Source organism: Eptatretus burgeri, chromosome 13, assembly GCF_056783735.1.
Source record: "Eptatretus burgeri isolate ZD-2024b chromosome 13, Ebu_testis_v1, whole genome shotgun sequence".
In the NCBI taxonomy this organism is placed as follows: domain Eukaryota; kingdom Metazoa; phylum Chordata; class Myxini; order Myxiniformes; family Myxinidae; genus Eptatretus; species Eptatretus burgeri.
In genome coordinates, this window is record NC_140973.1 from 56016962 (window position 1) to 56034560 (window position 17599).

Here is a 17599-nt window from a genome sequence, read left to right on the forward strand (position 1 = left end):
ACTTCGCGCGGGGAGAATGTGGACTGAGTTGTGGTGAGGTTAAACCCCCACCCGTGACGAGCTCCCGGCGTTGTTCCGAGAGGGTCACGACTGAATTGCACGTCGGTGGGCGAAGCGGCCGCTATTGGTTACATGCGGTCGTTCGCACGCCGGCGGGGCACGAATTTGCAACAATATTAATTATAATTATTCATAATCAATTAGATAAGCCTGGTGTTGGCTTAGTGGTTAGGGTGGTGGCTTGGGATCCCAGGGTCCTGAGTTCAAGCCCCATTGGCTGCTGAATTAACACCAGGGGGTTGACTCAGCCTGTCATCCTTCCGAGGTCGGTGAAATGAGTACCAGTGTACTGGTCCCGGTGTATGCCCCGGTAAGAATAGGTGTACCATATCCCTGTGTGTCGTAAGAAGCGACCAGGGTTGGCGTCAGGAAGGGCATCCGGCCATAAAACATTGCCTCAAGAAAAAGCCCAACCCCTGCACAGCAGGGAAAAATGGCTGTAAAAACGGTCATTTTTATATATTTAATAATCAATTAGATAAATACAGTAAAACCTGTGACTTTGTCACTCATGGGGGCCACATAAGTAAGTTCTTTATAAAATAATTTACCATGTACAATGGTAAATACACTTTAAATAAAATCATCCCCCATGACCCCACCCCCTCTGGGTCATATCAAAAATCCGACAGTATTGTGCACTTCCCCACACATATATCTACTATGTCCCAAAGTTTCAAGTTCCTATCTCAAACGGTGTAGGAGGAGCTATTTTGACCCCCTACCCCCAAGCACCCTCTGATCATCATGTGTTAAAAAAATATGTTGTTAAATGTATAACTCATGAATATGTTTGATTTAAAAAGCTACAAGACAATATTTTTTTTAATCGACCCCCATGACCCCAACCTGTCTGGCCCGGCCCGGAGGAGTCATATCAAAAATCTGAAAGTGTTGTGCACTTCCCCATACATATATCTACTATGTCCCAAAGTTTCAAGTTCCGATTTCAAACGGTGTAGGAGGTGTTACAGGGTAAGACAGACAGACGGATGGACGGAGACAATCACAATATTCCCGCTTTTCTTCGAAAGCGCAGGAATAACAAGAGCCATTTCAGAGTACAACGGATCATTTTGCAAATCAGGTTAAATTCTACAAGCAGCACATATCTGATGACTGGCCTACTCCGTGAGAACAGCCAAGAGCTGCTTTATGTGAGCATTCCCTCCAAGTTTAATGGAATACTTTTCAGATTTGATGCCTCGCCCCACAATCCAAAGAATTCCATGCAGACAAGCACAACACTTGAAAGGTCATGTACTGGACCAGCACGTAAAATACAGCAGCACGCTGTGGCATTCAGGTGAGCTTTCATTGGAGTAAAGATGTAGCAGACAAGGGATACAAGTTGGATCAATGGGATCCTCCTGGATGGATCAGGCAGACATGCAGGGTAAATTAAAGGCCAGAAACATGTGCCTCGTCTCCACCAACAAGTATGAAAGGCCCATACGCAGCAACTGGGTCGAGCCAGAATCAAGCTCTGTGTCTCCATGTAACTATTTCCAGCTTTCCCTTTTGAATCATTTTCTGCATGAGTGATGCATTTCAATACAAAGTGATGCAGTGAAATGCTTTAACGTTCCCATGATATCAATGAAAACGTTTCCATGTCCTGTATAATTTTGGAGAATGAAGCACAATATACCTCAAATGCTCAGGCAGACAGACAGATGTGAAAACATATCTGCCCACCTTCTGCGGCGGAGGTAATTATTACATTATATATTCCATTCAAAATGGAATCTTTTGTTCATCTTTTCTTCAATCTGTGGAACTGACTTTTAGAATATTCCATCTCACTCTTCCCTCCAGGGTTTCAAGTGGGCCATAGTTTATTGTCATCCCCCATCCCAACCCAATATTTTTTTTTTACCACAATTAACCTCCCCTCACCCAACCCCCTTACATGCATGTCACCGTCTCCTCCCCTCCCTTCTGTTCGTCTCCTCTCTTTTTCTGCCAATTTGTTCCCTTTCATTATGGCATGAGCACCTTAAACGTCTTGTCAATCATAACAATGTTGCAGGTCTTTTTAAATGCAAGGCAAAACAAAACAAAAAATCCATATATCAATTTTTGCATCACAACCTTTCAATAAAAATTCAATGTCGAGCAATGCAGCTGGAGTTGTTTTCCTCGAATAGGATGTAGTGTACATTCCAATTGAAGTCCGCGTTAGAGAAACACGACACGCATGAAAAATACAGCATCGGCATAAAGGGAGGAACAAAAATCCAACTGTCAGAGTGGCTTGGAGGTCTTAAATATAAACATATGTCTTGGACTTTGCAGATACAGGAGGTTTCAATGAGTCCCTGGGTCATGTCAGATTCGAGGCTTTTTTTATTTCTTACCTTAAATAAATCTGAAGTGAAAGGCAAGCAACACTTTTACAAGGAGAGCAATGGTAGCAGCAGACACTTGCTTGCCCCCTCTTGAAGTGCTTAGTAAATGCCCTGAAAAACGATTCCAATTTGCTAAACAATCTCCCAACAGCCATGTGCTGCATACGAAAGAAAGAGGTTCAAATTCAAGTGTGTTAGTGCAAAGTTTTAGCAGCCTCGGTGGCAACATGTCCCTGAATCTGGGAGGTCAGCAATTTCATTCTCATCTCGCTGCCAGGTTATACCAAAAAAAAGACTTGAACAAGGTACCAATACTCGAGGTTCCCCACCTTTTGAGTGGCATGAGGAATAGATCTATATAATATGAAACCGAAATTTAGAACGTTTTTGAAATATCATGTACACAAGCCAAGTTACCGAGTTGGTTGCCATGGCAACATAATGCAGCCATTCACATCTGTGATCCATTCAGGTTGAGATAATGTCATGAGGAATCGATATCTGCAATATGAAAGCGAAATGTTCTGAAACGGTTTTTGAAATATCACGTACACAAAAGTACATGGACAGATGATCGGTCGGAGCTCATTTTAATGCCCCCAATCTCTGACTTTATCAGAGAGGTCGGGGACAAAAATGTATGAGCTGCTTCTTCATGGAGCGCTTGGCATTGAGAGGATAGAGCATGGACAAACCCTATGGTTTAGGATCCCTTGAGGAGAGTGGGATTTGCCATTCATTTCTCTGCTGATGAGAGAGAAAAAAAGCATGCCTGAGTGGCACCAAGCAGAAACTAAGTTGGGCTTCCTGCACGGGGCTAGGATACAAACGCAAACGCAAACGCATACACACACACACACACACACACACACACACACACACACACACACACACACACACACACACACACACACACACACACACACACACACACACACACACACACACACACACACTTCTCTAAACCATTAATTGAGCAAACACCCCACTCCCACCTTTCAAACACAATGTCACAATCGTGTCTGGTGTCTCAGACCATTACATTAAATGAATGTTTTTGGTCATATGTATATCAGTTTAGCCAAATTGTTTCACATTACATCTATCACCCGAGGCAAGTGTTGTATTCATGTTTGTTTGGGGTTACATTTATTTAGTTGAATTGTTAGGAGGTTGGTTTGATTTATGGTTCGGTTGATTTAACGTAGCGAAAATAAATTTGTGGACAGATTCGGATGAAACTTGGTGGACAGGTTGGGTGCGTGACCACGACTAATTGATTTGATTTTGATGAAGATCTGAATCCGGAACCGACGACGAGAATTTTTTCAGTGATTCTTCACCATTGAGAGATGAAGCTCAAAAACGATATATAGTGCGATATCTCAAAAATGTATTGGGCCAGATATGTTCTCGTGGATCAGTCATTACGGGGCAGAGGTGCATTACCGAGTGCCCTTCAAGTTATTTATATATTGACTGCTTTTGACATTTGCACGTGATACATGCTTGGGAGCCTCATTGGTAAGCATTGCTGTCTGCGCTGTCGCTGAAGAATTCGCCGATAAGCGATGAAACCGGTCCGGCAGCTCAGGGGGTGTATAGCATTGGGATTCCATGTGTGTACTATTTGTGAATGTTTTTTTTATAGCTGTGGAGGTGTGAGGTAATAGTACCCAGTGTTAAGTAATAAAAACCCTCCCCCTCACCCCCCCCTTTCCCCAGGCAAAGTGACAACTTGCGATTTTCACCTAAACACGTGGCACAGTGTACGTGGGTTACTGACTTTTGCCGGAGGGAGGGTGTATTACGAGCGACAAGCACAAAATAAATTTGCCCTTTCTCTCCCCCCCCCCCCCCACCCCAAGCTGTTTCCTTGTGCAAGACAAGTTCTCGTTTGCTAAATACGGAGATATGAAGTATTGTTACGAATTTGGAAGCCTACTGCACACAGACAGTCAGCAGTCCCCGCAGTTCAGTTATTTCGATAAGTATGTGTTTATGGTTGGGTCCCGTCCCAATGTTTAAAGGGCGATTAAGTGTGTGCGCTGCGAGTTATTTTCTTAGCTCTAGAATTTATATCCACAAAAATAACAACAACAACAACACTATGGACCATTCCCCACACGATGGCGTGCCGAACACGCGTGTGGGCGGAGTTCCCTTGGTCACCGAAGTTCTGACTCCATGCTTCGGCCAATCGGAAGGGTGCGAGCGCGTTTGCCGCCTTTCAGCCATTGGGCGCAGAGCGAGCTCCAAGAGAAGCAGTCTCTTCGGGGGGCGGGGGATCGAGACGCCCCGACACGCCCCCCGACCAATCACGGGGAGACGGCCGATTTCCCCCGGCGAATGAGGGGTGTGGTGACGTGAGACATGTTCCCCCCCCCCAACCGACCCCGGTCGGAGAAGAAATAGATGGGACGGCGCGTTCATCTCGTGGCTGGTCTCGTCTTGTCGCTGGCTCTGGTCTCGCTGCAGTGATCCCTCGGCTAGTCATTATTCGAGCTGGCTGGTGTCCGTGGCTGAATCCTTGGTCCCTCGGTGCCTGGTATATTGGCGCGGGTTCGAGTCCTGCCACCGGACAAGATCGACTTTACCGCACGAGGCGGGCAGGTGCAAGACCAGGCTCTTCCCTCAGCTCGTCTTCCCTCCCAAACTGGAGGGCACAATAAACAGCAACCAGCCCCATTTCTTTTGTGTCTGTGTTTGTGGCGCCAGTCCGATTATAAGTAGACATTGCTTAAGTATCTTGCCCTTGTACATTGACTGCATATTCGGTTTTAACTCTGCTCTTTGTGTGCTCCCCTACCCGATTATTGTTCATAAATAAATCCTCTTGTTAAATGTACCAGCTCATTACTGTCATTTCTTTCATTGGTTTAGCACGGTGCGTATTGGGAATTAGGGGGGCCTTGTTGCTGTAATTGTTCATTTGGACCGATGGATCTTGGTAATCCCTGCTCGGTTTACATCCGGATCGGGCCCGGTAAACAGCCGGTTCCGCCCGAGGTCCGTCGAGGGTGTGGTTTTCCCTGGTTGACGACGTGGGTACTTGGATATATTGAAATTAGGCAATGAACCCTACCCCACGCCATCAAAATATTGGCGTCCATGGTCCGCTAAGCGGCTAAGGGACCCGTGACCTTTGGAGTTATCCAAGGGTTACGACCTTCAATTCCGGGTACTTGGTGGAGACGACCCTACTGCTCCACAGAGCTGTTGCTCCTAGCCACCAACCCCCTGTCCACAACAGTATTAGCCTAATTTACACAAGATTGCCTAAAAAATATGAAATTGAACCATAAAAACCATCAGAATAAGTTTTGTTTAACCGAATAAGTAAATAAATAAAACTGCCACAAAATAACAACTTCAAGTGAGCCATTACAGAGAGCAGTGAAAATGCAGAAATGGGGCAGAAATCATTAAAGTTAAAATTAATCAGATTTGAAGAATACCGCAAACACAGTGGAACATATGACAAATACCACAGACATGATGTGTACACAATATCTGTTACTTATAATACTACCATGGAATGCCAAAATAGGAACAAAGAACAAATCAATCTTCCCCACTCATCGATGCATGACACTATTGTGTCCATAACGAGACATTCCCCATATTTTGTGCAGTTTTTTTTTTTTTTTAGTATTGGGGATTAAAGTTCATTTGGACTGTGCTCACCTCTTCCACGGGATCCAGGTTTACCTGAGCCAGCAATACCTGCCAGATCGTCATCCCCGATATCTGAAAAGAAACAGATTGTAACTAGACTACTAGAGAGTTCAGAGAACACCTTACCCAAAGCAGTCTTGAAGACCAAAAAAACCATATTAATAAAATATACCAAAAAAAAAAAAACCCCAAAAGGTACAATAAGGCAGTTTATGTTCTGCAGTGGTGAAGTATTCAATTAGGTTGAAATAAAATGAAGATTTTAAACGTAGGAATTTTTTTCCCAGAGGTTTACCGCCAATGATGCAGCATCTTTTACACCACATTATTTAACAAGTTACATTAGTTCTTCGTACCTGTTGTTTGTGTCATTTATGACATCCTTTAAAAGAGGAAGTTTCCTGTTTGGAATGATTTTCAATTTTGTTTTACTGTCAGACAAGCAGAGAGTAAAAAAATTCTCTCACTCCTCTCTTAGCATGCACTTCGGGATGAATAGAAGTACTGCTAAACTGCAGGTTCTTTTCCTGATCCATGTTCTGATTGGTGCTTAAAATATAGCATTCTATTTAAATCAAGTTGTTCCTCGATCATGAAATGACATTTGCAGACAAACAGACTGAACGAATTGCTTAACTCGGCTTTTCATTTCACACATATGGGGTAATAACAAAGTGGGATAAAACCACCCACATAAGCACACATACGAGTCGGATACAACCACGGGCAGGCATTTACCCAACCACATTACCAAGAATGCAACTTACTTGATGATGCAGGAGCATTGGGTTTCACTGGCTTTGGAGGTTTTTCTGCAAAAATAAAAGCAAATGCAATTTCATGCAATTAAATTGTTCAGCAAGTCAAATGAATTATCCAAATTCACCAAAATATATATGGAAATATAAATCAAACTACCTTCCAAGCACTATCACAATCGTCTATATTCAATGTGGGAAAGGTATGTCCTCCATACTTTGCAAGAACAATTTCAAAACATTTGAAATCCAAATACTAGAAGGGCACTCAGTCGAGCGCATACCTCCGCCACGCAATGCCAGATCCACGAGAATACATCGGGCCCAATACATTTTTGAAATATCATGCTATACATCGTTTTCCGCCCCCATCTCTCAATGGTGAAGAATCACTTTAGAAATTAAATAATTCTCGTGTCCGGATCCGGATCCGGATCTTCCCCAAAATTGAATCAATTCGGCCTTGTCACACACTCTACATGCCCACCAAGTTTCATCTGAATCCGTCCACAACTTTTTGAGATATCCTGCACACAGACAAATAAACAAACAAGAAAAAGATGCCGTGCAGAGCAATGATACTTGCAAAATCCATCCCCCCCCACCCCACCCCACCCTCCAAAGGTTGCCATGGATACATCAAATTGTCCATTTCATTAAGATTAAAATTAACAATCTTAATCAAAGCTCAGGTCCTTCGGATGAAAAAAAATTTCAGATTGAAATTGATGATTTTAGAACTTTGACCTTTTGACCTCAAAAATAGTTTGTTTCCCAATTCAGTGAAAATATGCAAATCCTATTCAAATTCCAAGTCAATCGGATGAAAAATTATTTTAGAAATTTGACCTCAAGATGACCTTTGACCTCAAAATCAACAGGCTTCTCAGTTGAGACTACCTCTACAACTTAGTAAAGTTCCGTGAAAATATATTTAAAATCCTGACCTGTAGGCAATTGACAGACAAACAAATAGAGACAGACGGGTGAAAACATAACCTCCTTCCACCTTCGGTGGCAGAGGTAACAAGAAAAAAAGTGAAAGCTGTAATGTGGTCATCCTTTGCTCAGGAAATTAGGATCACATGTTCAAATCCCATATACTGCAGTTGTAGATTTGTACACGGTCTCCCAATATTCTTGTCCTGCCTGTGATTAATATATGTACACGTAAAAGCTCCACCATGGGTCTAACAACATTATCAAAAATAAGAATAACTATAACCATAATGGAGCTAATGAAATGGAAGACCAAGAAGGAATCCGAAGAAGTAAAGAGGAAAGATGGAGTCATCAGGAGGAACCTGGATCGGATTCGGGTTTCAACCGCTACTCCACTACCCTCAAAAACCCATCCAGGCACAGCCAAGTAAAGCTTACAGAAAAATTTCTGCAAGAATTCACTTCTTCTGAGAGAGATAGATAACGAAAGAGCGGAATAGATAAGCATTTCTTAACTCCTCCTCAACGAAGTGTCAAGGATCCATGAAACTCAGCTATATTGTACATAGTATACATGACTGGATTGCTATACTTTCTAGCTCGCTATCACGAGCGAATGAGCAAAAATTAGGGGGGGTTAGAAAGTGAAGCTGAGACTGCCGAGTATAAGCTATGCAGCCCGAGGGACATCACCGAATATGATTGGTCCAGTGCTCACACGTGCCTACCACAGAATAGACCAGTGACGGCAGGTTTTTACTTCAATGGAGCCAAGTGTTTGTTATCGCCTACTAGACGAAGTGTCAACGGTCCACGAAACTCAGCTATATTGTACTTGGCATACACGAGACTCTGGATCGCTATACTTTCTAGCTCATGAGTGAAAATGTACATACTCGCTCATTATCGCCTGTTACTGTACTACATTTTCAATTACAACCCCATGAAAGCCACTCAGGAAAGAACGCCTCATTTGAAAAAAAAAAATGGTACGCGAAAAAGGAATGAAATCATGACTGCAGATCTCTGAACTGCGAAGAACAGCAAAATCAAGTGGCCACCACCACCTCTGCCACCCGTCCATGGGACGGGTAATCTACTAGTTCCTATAATGATAGCAGACGTATCATTATAGCAACTAGAAGATTGCAGATATACAATTACAGACTTATTATCAACACGAATGCCCAAATTATGAGGAGTAAAGACAAGGACTAAAAAAAAATAAAAAGTCTACATACAATGCAAGATGGTTGAGCATCCAACTTACTTGGAGTAACATCTTCGTTACCAAATCCATCGAGCAAATCAAGGTCAGAAAACCCTGCCAATTAGAAGAGAACAAAATGGCACTTACTCGACATGAGACAGAGAATCAAAAGGAATAAGGTTACCCCAAATTATTCACCACACTATCGAACACATTCAGGTTCAAACAAAGTCAAGGTGTCAAAGTACAGCACGTGCTGACACTTACCGTCTTTCTCTTTTACGTGAGGAGGTTTTGATGTCGCAGACTTTGCTGCAAAATAAATGACAAAACAAAAAAAAGTTCAACAAGTGGTGCCACTTGCCAGGCACAACAAATCCCGCCCATTTAAGGCATAAAGTTATTTTGGGGATCAAATTTAAATTTGATACATCCTTAACCTGAATGTTGATTATAAGGATTATTTTCGTCTTAGTTTGAAGTCAATTAAACCATTTTTGACGAAGTTATGAGCGAAAAAGATTTTAAACTTTTCGTGACCTGACCTTGACCTTTGACCTAATTGGACCCAAAAGTTAATGGGGTCGTCCGAGGTTCATTACCCACCTGTGGATACAATTTGACAGTGTTTGAGCCAGCCGTTTTCCCGTAAAGTTGTATTTTCGTAACCATGTTTTAGTTTTAATGGAAAATTTGTCATTTTGACCAATGACCATGACCCCCAAAACTTCGGACCCTACCGATCTCCACAAATATGAATTTTTCACAATAGGAATGGGTAGGATTATAAGTGACAAATAGAATAAGGTTCACTATAAGCTTAGTTTGAAGTAAATCAGATCATTTTTGATGAAGTTATGAGCGAAAAACGATTTTGATCTTTTTGTGACCTTGACCTTGACCTTTGATCCAATTGGACCCAAAAGTTAATGGGGTCGTCCAAGGTTCATTGCCCACGTGTGGATTAAATTTGATAGTGTTTGCTAAAGCCGTTTTGCCGTAAAGTTGCAAACAGACAGACAAACAAACAGACAAACAAACAGACAAACAAACCGGACGATTACAATATCCCGCTCCCTCCCTCCGGGAGGGGGCGGGATAATAAAAAGCAGAAATTGGGGCCTTAAGCAAGAGCAGTGCAACAACTCAGCAGAAACAAGGTGCTCCACCAAAAGAAAACAAACAATGAGTACTTACAGGGTTATCCAAAAACAGCATCATTCATAAGAACGATATATTATATAAACTGAAAGTTCACAAAGACACGATACACCAACATGGGGAACAAGAAAAGCTGACGTTTCGGGCGTTAGCCCTTCATAAGCAAATTCTGTTGGGGAATTTCAAAAATAGACTCCATAATCTAAACGAAATGAAAGCCAAGTATCTAAACGATGGTCATCAAAGATGAAGATAAAACCACAACAAGATGGGTTCCATAATCACCTCATATTCATCTTTTTGTGCATTTTATAAACACTTTACAAGCAGGACCTGCATGGTGAGAATGATGGGCTGAGTGTGACACCGTTATGATGGTTATGAATAGCAGTCTCCCCCCCAACCTCAATCACCACCCCCCCACCCCCCAATCCCCTTCCCTGACTCATGTATCATAACATCCTTTAAAGGATACCCCACTTAACTTGAATACGAGTGTTCTTTCAACTTTGCAAGCAAAACTTACAGTCATCCCCATCCAAGTCTCCAAGGAGATCCAAATCAGAAAAATCTGAAATACAATTTAATGGATAGAAAGATCACGGTTTTAAATATACAACTATATTCAAGTCAAAAGAGAAAAACACACCAGAATGTACGAGTATTAAAAATGAATTAAATATTTTCTTACCATCACCATCAACTGGAGCCCCTAAAACACAACACCAACAACAACAACATCCCATTAGTTGAGAGTTTCACATCAAAGCAGAGTGTACAACTTACAATCCAAATACATTGGTTATAATAGTCGTTACAAACAAGGTATGCTTACAAGTTGCGGTATCTATCATTTTACTAGAGCAGGATCTGCAGGTGATATTTAGCAACATCACTGATCTTGATTGTTGTTAACTAGCAGGGGTACCCAGTGTTGCCTGGTGATGTTCTAATCATGTTGGAATTTTGAAAAAATCAATTTTTGTTTTTTTTTGTGGGGCCGAAAACTTCCCTACACCAACGAAGTAATGGGATCGGGGATCATTTAATGTTGCCTTTCACACAGCTATAAAGGTTGAGGCACTCTCGAACAATTAAAAAAAAAAAATATATATATATATATATATATATATATATATATATATATATATATATATATATATATATATATTGTTGCGGATTCGCGCCCGCCGGCGTGCTGACGGCCACGTAACTCGAATCGCGGCACGTCGCCCACCGGACGGACAATCCAGTCGTGACCCTCTCGGACTAACGCCGGGAACCAGTCACGGGTGGACCTTTCGGTCTCACCGCGATCGAGCCAATCAGCCTCCGCGTGGGATAGGGTTGCTCGCCAAATTCGACCTACCTAAGTACCCACGCGGAGGGTAGACCGGGCGATCGCACCTCGCCGCAGGTCGACTTCGGACACGGGCCACTTAAGCGACCCGTTCCGTACTATCAGAATAACCGAGCGGTGTTATCGTCGACCTCGACGGTTCGATTAATTATCGGGCGTATTCAGCCCACTACCAACCCTTTACGTGAAGCAAGATGAGGATTCAATGGGAGAAATGACGAAGCGAAGCGGGAAACAGTTCAACACAAAGCACATTTATTCGCGGCACACGGGAAGCACACATTCAATTCCACCAAAAGCACACAGAAAAGACACAATGCAATTTACACAAAAAGCAAATGTAAAAGCGAAAACACAATGCAGAGCTAATACCGACTACCGAGCACACGGCAACACTTATACAATTCTACTTCACAGACGGCGCCGACAACACATACCCAAAACCAAGGAAAAGAAATACCCTCAAGGATGAGGCGGGCCTGAGGCCGAGACCGGGTCGCGCCTACCCGTCTGGTGATGAGACGCGGAGCGGCGATGGCGCCCCAACCCCGCGGGCCTCGCGGAGGGTGTCTGGTAGGGGGTGGGAAAGGGGCCCCCTTGGTCGCACTATCTCAGCGCGGGGGGAAACAGGAGGGGGTTGCTGATGCTCGGGGTATAGAGGATCTTTATTATCCCTGGTGTGCGTCTCCACCTCGGCCAGGTCGCGCTGTCGGCCTCCCTCGGGTGCAGCTCCCTGCACGACGCGAGCACCCCCTCGTCTGGTGTCGCCGCCTTTCCACAGCTCGTCCCCTCCGTTCCGACTCCAACGCACACGACGAGCAGCTCCACCGCCCGCGAAGTCTTGACCCTCTGCTTCCGACTCTCCTACTCTCCGCCTCTGGACTCTCCGACTCTCGACTCTTCTTTGGACTCTCCACACTCGACTCTGGACTCTCCGACACTGCTCTTCTCGACCTCCTACTCTCCGCCTCTGGACTTTTCCGACTCTCGACTCTTCTTGACTCTCCGACCGACTCTCCTGACTGACGAACACGGTCCTTTTATCCCCCCGTAGCTTCGCCTTTGACCCCCTCCCTTTGACCTTTCACCTCGCTCCCCATTGGCCCGAGAAAAAGTGGGCGTGAAGGCTTTTTGATCCACAAATTTGCATATATCGATCGTCCTGGAGGCGGGGCCAAATCGTCCCTCGCTCACCGATTGGACGGCAAAAAGTGGGCGTGTGTCGTTTTTGATCCGTTTTTGAAGCACAAAATCCGTGATTTTGTACACGCTGTTCGACGCGCGCCCTGCACGAGTCCAACACCGGTACCCACAGCGGGGCAAGAACGGTGGCGATGCTACGGTTGCGAGGTGTGACGTGAAGGTCGTGGCGGTTGTGGTGAAGCTGCGTTGTGGTTGGTGGTTGATGTTGTGATTGTGGTGGTAATCATGGCGGTTGGTCCAAATTAAAGATAGTAAAAGAAAAACGGCTATCCTGAAGAGTCGCAGCACGCATAAATGACATGTATTCCCACTAGACAACGGGTTTGGGCCTAACTACACATATACTTGCCGAGATACCTCACCTAAGGGACCTGAATGGTGGTTTGCGAATTTGGTAACCACAACAATATATATATATATATATATATATATATATATATATATATATATATATATATATATATATATATATATATATATACATTAAAAAATCCAACTTTTGCTTTTTCATAAATAAATTGTTGGGATTTTCTGATGAACCTCTGAAAGTTTGATGAAGACCTGTTCAGCCATCTCTGAGAAAAATTGTGATACAGGCAGACAGACAGACAAAGAAACATCTCTCAAAATATAGAAGATTAATTGAGGAAATAAACCAGGAAATTTCTTAATCACCCATGCTCATACATATATATATATATATATATATATATATATATATATATATATATATATATATATATATATATGTATATATATATATATTTCGGCACGCCCTTTTCTTTGTTCCACGATCAGATTTTTGTTACTGCATGAAATGAAACAAGATTTGGCACATATACTAATGATATTGTTGCGGATTCGCGCCCGCCGGCGTGCTGACGGCCACGTAACTCGAATCGCGGCACGTCGCCCACCGGACGGACAATCCAGTCGTGACCCTCTCGGACTAACGCCGGGAACCAGTCACGGGTGGACCTTTCGGTCTCACCGCGATCGAGACAATCAGCCCCCGCGTGGGATAGGGTTGCTCGCCAAATTCGACCTACCTAAGTACCCACGCGGAGGGTAGACCGGGCGATCGCACCTCGCCGCAGGTCGACTTCGGACACGGGCCACTTAAGCGACCCGTTCCGTACTATCGGGATAACCGAGCGGTGTTATCGTCGACCTCGACGGTTCGATTAATTATCGGGCGTATTCAGCCCACTACCAACCCTTTACGTGAAGCAAGATGAGGATTCAATGGAGGAAAAGACGAAGCGAAGCGGGAAACAGTTCAACACAAAGCACATTTATTCGCGTCACACGGGAAGCACACATATACAATTCCACCAAAAGCACACAGAAAAGAAAAACACAATTCAATTTACACAAAAAGCAAATGCGACAATGCAGATCTAATACCGATTACACGAGCACACGGCAACACTTATACAATTTTACTTCACAGACGGCGCCGACAACACATACCCAAAACCAAGGAAAGAATACCCTCAAAGATGAGGCGGGCCTGAGGCCGAGACCGGGTCGGGCCTACCCGTCTGGTGATGAGACGCGGAGCGGCGATGGCGCCCCAACCCCGCGGGCCTCGCGGACAGTGTCTGGTAGGGGGTGGGAAAGGGGCCCCCTTGGTCGTACTATCTCAGCGCGGGGGGAAACAGGAGGGGGTTGCTGATGCTCGGGGTATAGAGGATTTTTATTGTCCCGCGACGAGCGTCTCCACCTCGGCCAGGTCGCGCTGTTGGCCTCCTTGGGGTGCAGCTCCTTGCACGACGCGAGCACCCCCTCGTCTGCCCTCGCCGCCTCTCCACAGCTCCGTCCCCTCCGCTCCGACTCCAACGCACACGACGACGACCAGCTCCTTCTTGCCAACTCCACCGCCCGCGAAGTCTTAACTCTCTGTTCTGGTGTTTCTGACGAACACGGTCGCTTTTTATCAGCCCCGTAGCTTCGCCCTCTCATCTTTGACCCCCTCCCTTCGACCTTTCACCTCGCTCCCCATTGGCCCGAGAAAAAGTGGGCGTGAATGCTTTTTGATCCATAAATTTGCATACATCGATCACCCTCCAACGCCCTGGGGGCGGGGCCAATTCGCCCCTCGCTCACCGATTGGACGGCAAAAAGTGGGCGTGTGTCGTTTTTGATCCGTTTTTGAAGCACAAAATCCGTGATTTTGTACACGCTGTTCGGCGCGCGCCCTGCACGAGTCCAACACCAGTACCCACAGGCGGCGCAAGAACGGTGGCGATGCGACGGTTGCGAGGTGTGACGTGAAGGTCGTGGCGGTTGTGGTGAAGCGGTGGTTGGTGGTGGTAACAATGGCGGTTGGTCCAAATTAAAGATAGTAAAAGAAAAACGGCTATCCTGAAGAGTCGCAGCACGCATAAATGACATGTATTCCCACTAGACAACGGGTTTGGGCCTAACTACACATGTACTTACCGAGATACCTCACCTAAGGGACCTGAATGGTGGTTTGCGAATTTGGTAACCACAACAATATTATTGTCTTCCTTAAGAGGCCCCTCAAAATTTGTTTTGATGCATTTTCACAAACTCCAACGGATTCCATTCAAATTCGGTACGATTATGGCTTTTGGTCCAACTTAGATCATTGGCTATAAATTTTTTCCATAACACTTCCGATATTCGAAAAAAAAAAAAATCGATAAATCGATATCCCTTATGGGATTTTCCATTCAAATCCACTCAAGTTTAAGGCCTACGGGGGACGCAAAGGGCGGAGGAGCTCCTTGTGAGCCAACGGCCATCCATATCTAGTGCCCAACTGTGTCTGCGGACGTCCTCCTGCAGTTGGGTTACTTCTTATTAGGAGGTTGGTGGCAGGATTTGCACTCCAGCCACCGTAAAACGCTTCATTCCGCAAAACGCAAAAACGCAAAAAAATCTGAAAACCCACTCCGTGGGAGTACCTCCTGTGCAGCTTCCCTTCGCAGGGCAGCTCACCGGATGATGGGATTGGGGCAAAGCCTTCGGGACCCCCAATCTTTGATAGGAGGGAAACCACGGGGTAACATCCCTGGGTCAGATTGCGGGAGAGTGTGTCGGAGTGGTGCTGAGGTGTCGTCCACCAGACGGCGGTCTCCTTGGGTTAACCTGAGGCGGTCCCTTCGGGTGGGTGCCTGGAATGTCCTATCCCTAAGAGAGGATGATCACCTGTCTCTGTTATCATCTGAGCTCAAGCGTTTGGACATCGGGATTGCAGCTCTCTCTGAGGTTCGGAGACCGGATTGCGGCGAGATAATGGTGGGTGGTTACACCTACTATTGGTCTGGTCGCTCTGATGGTTACCATACCCAAGGAGTTGCTGTAGCTGTGTCCAATAAGCTGACCCCAATGATAATTGAGGTAACACCGGTCAACGAGCGTATTATGAGATTAAGGATTCGTCACTCCTTAGGTGTCATTTCCCTGGTCTCTATTTATGCTCCGACTGAGGCGAGTGATCTTACCGTGAAGGATGCATTCTACGCCACACTCGAGTCTGTGGTTGATCAGTGCCCCAGACGAGATACACTTCTAGTCTTGGGGGATTTCAATGCATCGACTGGAACTGATAGGGATGGTTATGAGGTGTGTGTTGGTCCCCATGGGTCAGGAACTATGAACCAGAATAGCACTAAGTTCCTTGACTTTGCAAGAAGTCATGGACTTAGGGTGGCTGGTTCATGGTTTCAGCGCCCGCAAGCTCATCGCTGGACTTGGTATTCCAACGCTGGCGGTGTGGCAAAGGAGATTGACCATGTCCTCATTGACGGTCGTTGGAGGATGATCCAGAACTGCAGGGTCTACCGGAGTGCTCAGTTCCTCAATACTGACCACAGGCTTGTTGTAGCAACTCTAAAGCTGCACCTTAAATCCTGGAGAATGGTACCATCCCAGCCTAGGCTGGATGTTGCCAAGCTCAGGGATGAGAGAGTAGCTGAGGAGTTTGCGAACAGGCTGAGTGGACACTTGGGGGGTCTGGGTGCTTTGGGGGTCCTGAAGAGTTGTGGAGCACCTTCAAGACCACCGTCCTTGATGTTGCCGGTGGATGCCTTGGAGTTCACCGCAGGGCAAAGAAGAATTTTGTCTCTCAAGGGACACTGGATACCATTGACCAGAGTCGCAGGGCCAGGCTGAATGGCAGAGCTGAGCTGTTCAGGGAGCTGAGGCGTAAAACTGAACGTGCACTGAGGGTGGACAAGGAGGCCTATGTGCGAGGAATCTGTGAGGGGGTAGAGCATCACCTGTGGACAGGTGATTCTCGTCCCGCTTACAGGGGAATTCGCGCATTACGTTCATCCAAGCCCATCCCTCGGAGCACTGCAGTTCGAGCAGAGAGTGGTAGGCTCTTGACAGAGGAGTCTGAAGTGAAGGCCCGCTGGGCCGGTTACTTTGAGCGGTTGTACCAGGCTGATCCCCCAGCTGTCGAGTTGGACGTCAAGGGTGTTACAATCCCTGTTGCTGACCCTCGAATCAACTGTGGTCCACCATCGCTTGTGGAAACACGGGCTGCGGTGAACCAGTTGAAACGGGGCAAAGCTCCAGGGATCTGTGGCATCCATGCTGAACTTCTCAAGGCTGGTGGAAATGCTGCACTCGCGTCGTTGCATGCAGTTTTGTGCTCTGCCTGGAACACAGGCATCATCCCAACTGACTGGAAGAGGGGCCTTGTTGTCCCTCTCTGGAAAGGGAAGGGTGATCGCCAAGACTGCAACAACTACCGAGGGGTGACGCTGCTCTCAGTGCCGGGCAAGGTCTTTGCTCGGATAATTCTTGATAGGGTTCGCCACCATCTGCTTGAGCACCAGCGTCCAGAGCAGTCAGGCTTTACACCAAAGAGGTCAACGATTGACCGTATCCTTGCTCT

General features: G+C 45.6%; 1 protein-coding gene across 2 annotated transcripts in view; it reads right to left on the minus strand.

The window, feature by feature from the left end:
- Nucleotides 1-17599, minus strand: part of LOC147014526 (uncharacterized) — a 52893-nt gene that overhangs the window by 20061 nt on the left and 15233 nt on the right. For both annotated transcript variants that reach the window (XM_085852564.1, XM_085852565.1), the window contains exons 2-7: nucleotides 10852-10872; nucleotides 10687-10731; nucleotides 9267-9311; nucleotides 9060-9113; nucleotides 6857-6901; nucleotides 6099-6161 (exon numbers count right to left, since the gene is read on the minus strand). In XM_085852564.1, the coding sequence (XP_085708690.1) occupies nucleotides 6099-6161; nucleotides 6857-6901; nucleotides 9060-9113; nucleotides 9267-9311; nucleotides 10687-10731; nucleotides 10852-10872 (273 nt within the window). The remainder of the gene's footprint in view (nucleotides 1-6098; nucleotides 6162-6856; nucleotides 6902-9059; nucleotides 9114-9266; nucleotides 9312-10686; nucleotides 10732-10851; nucleotides 10873-17599) is intronic.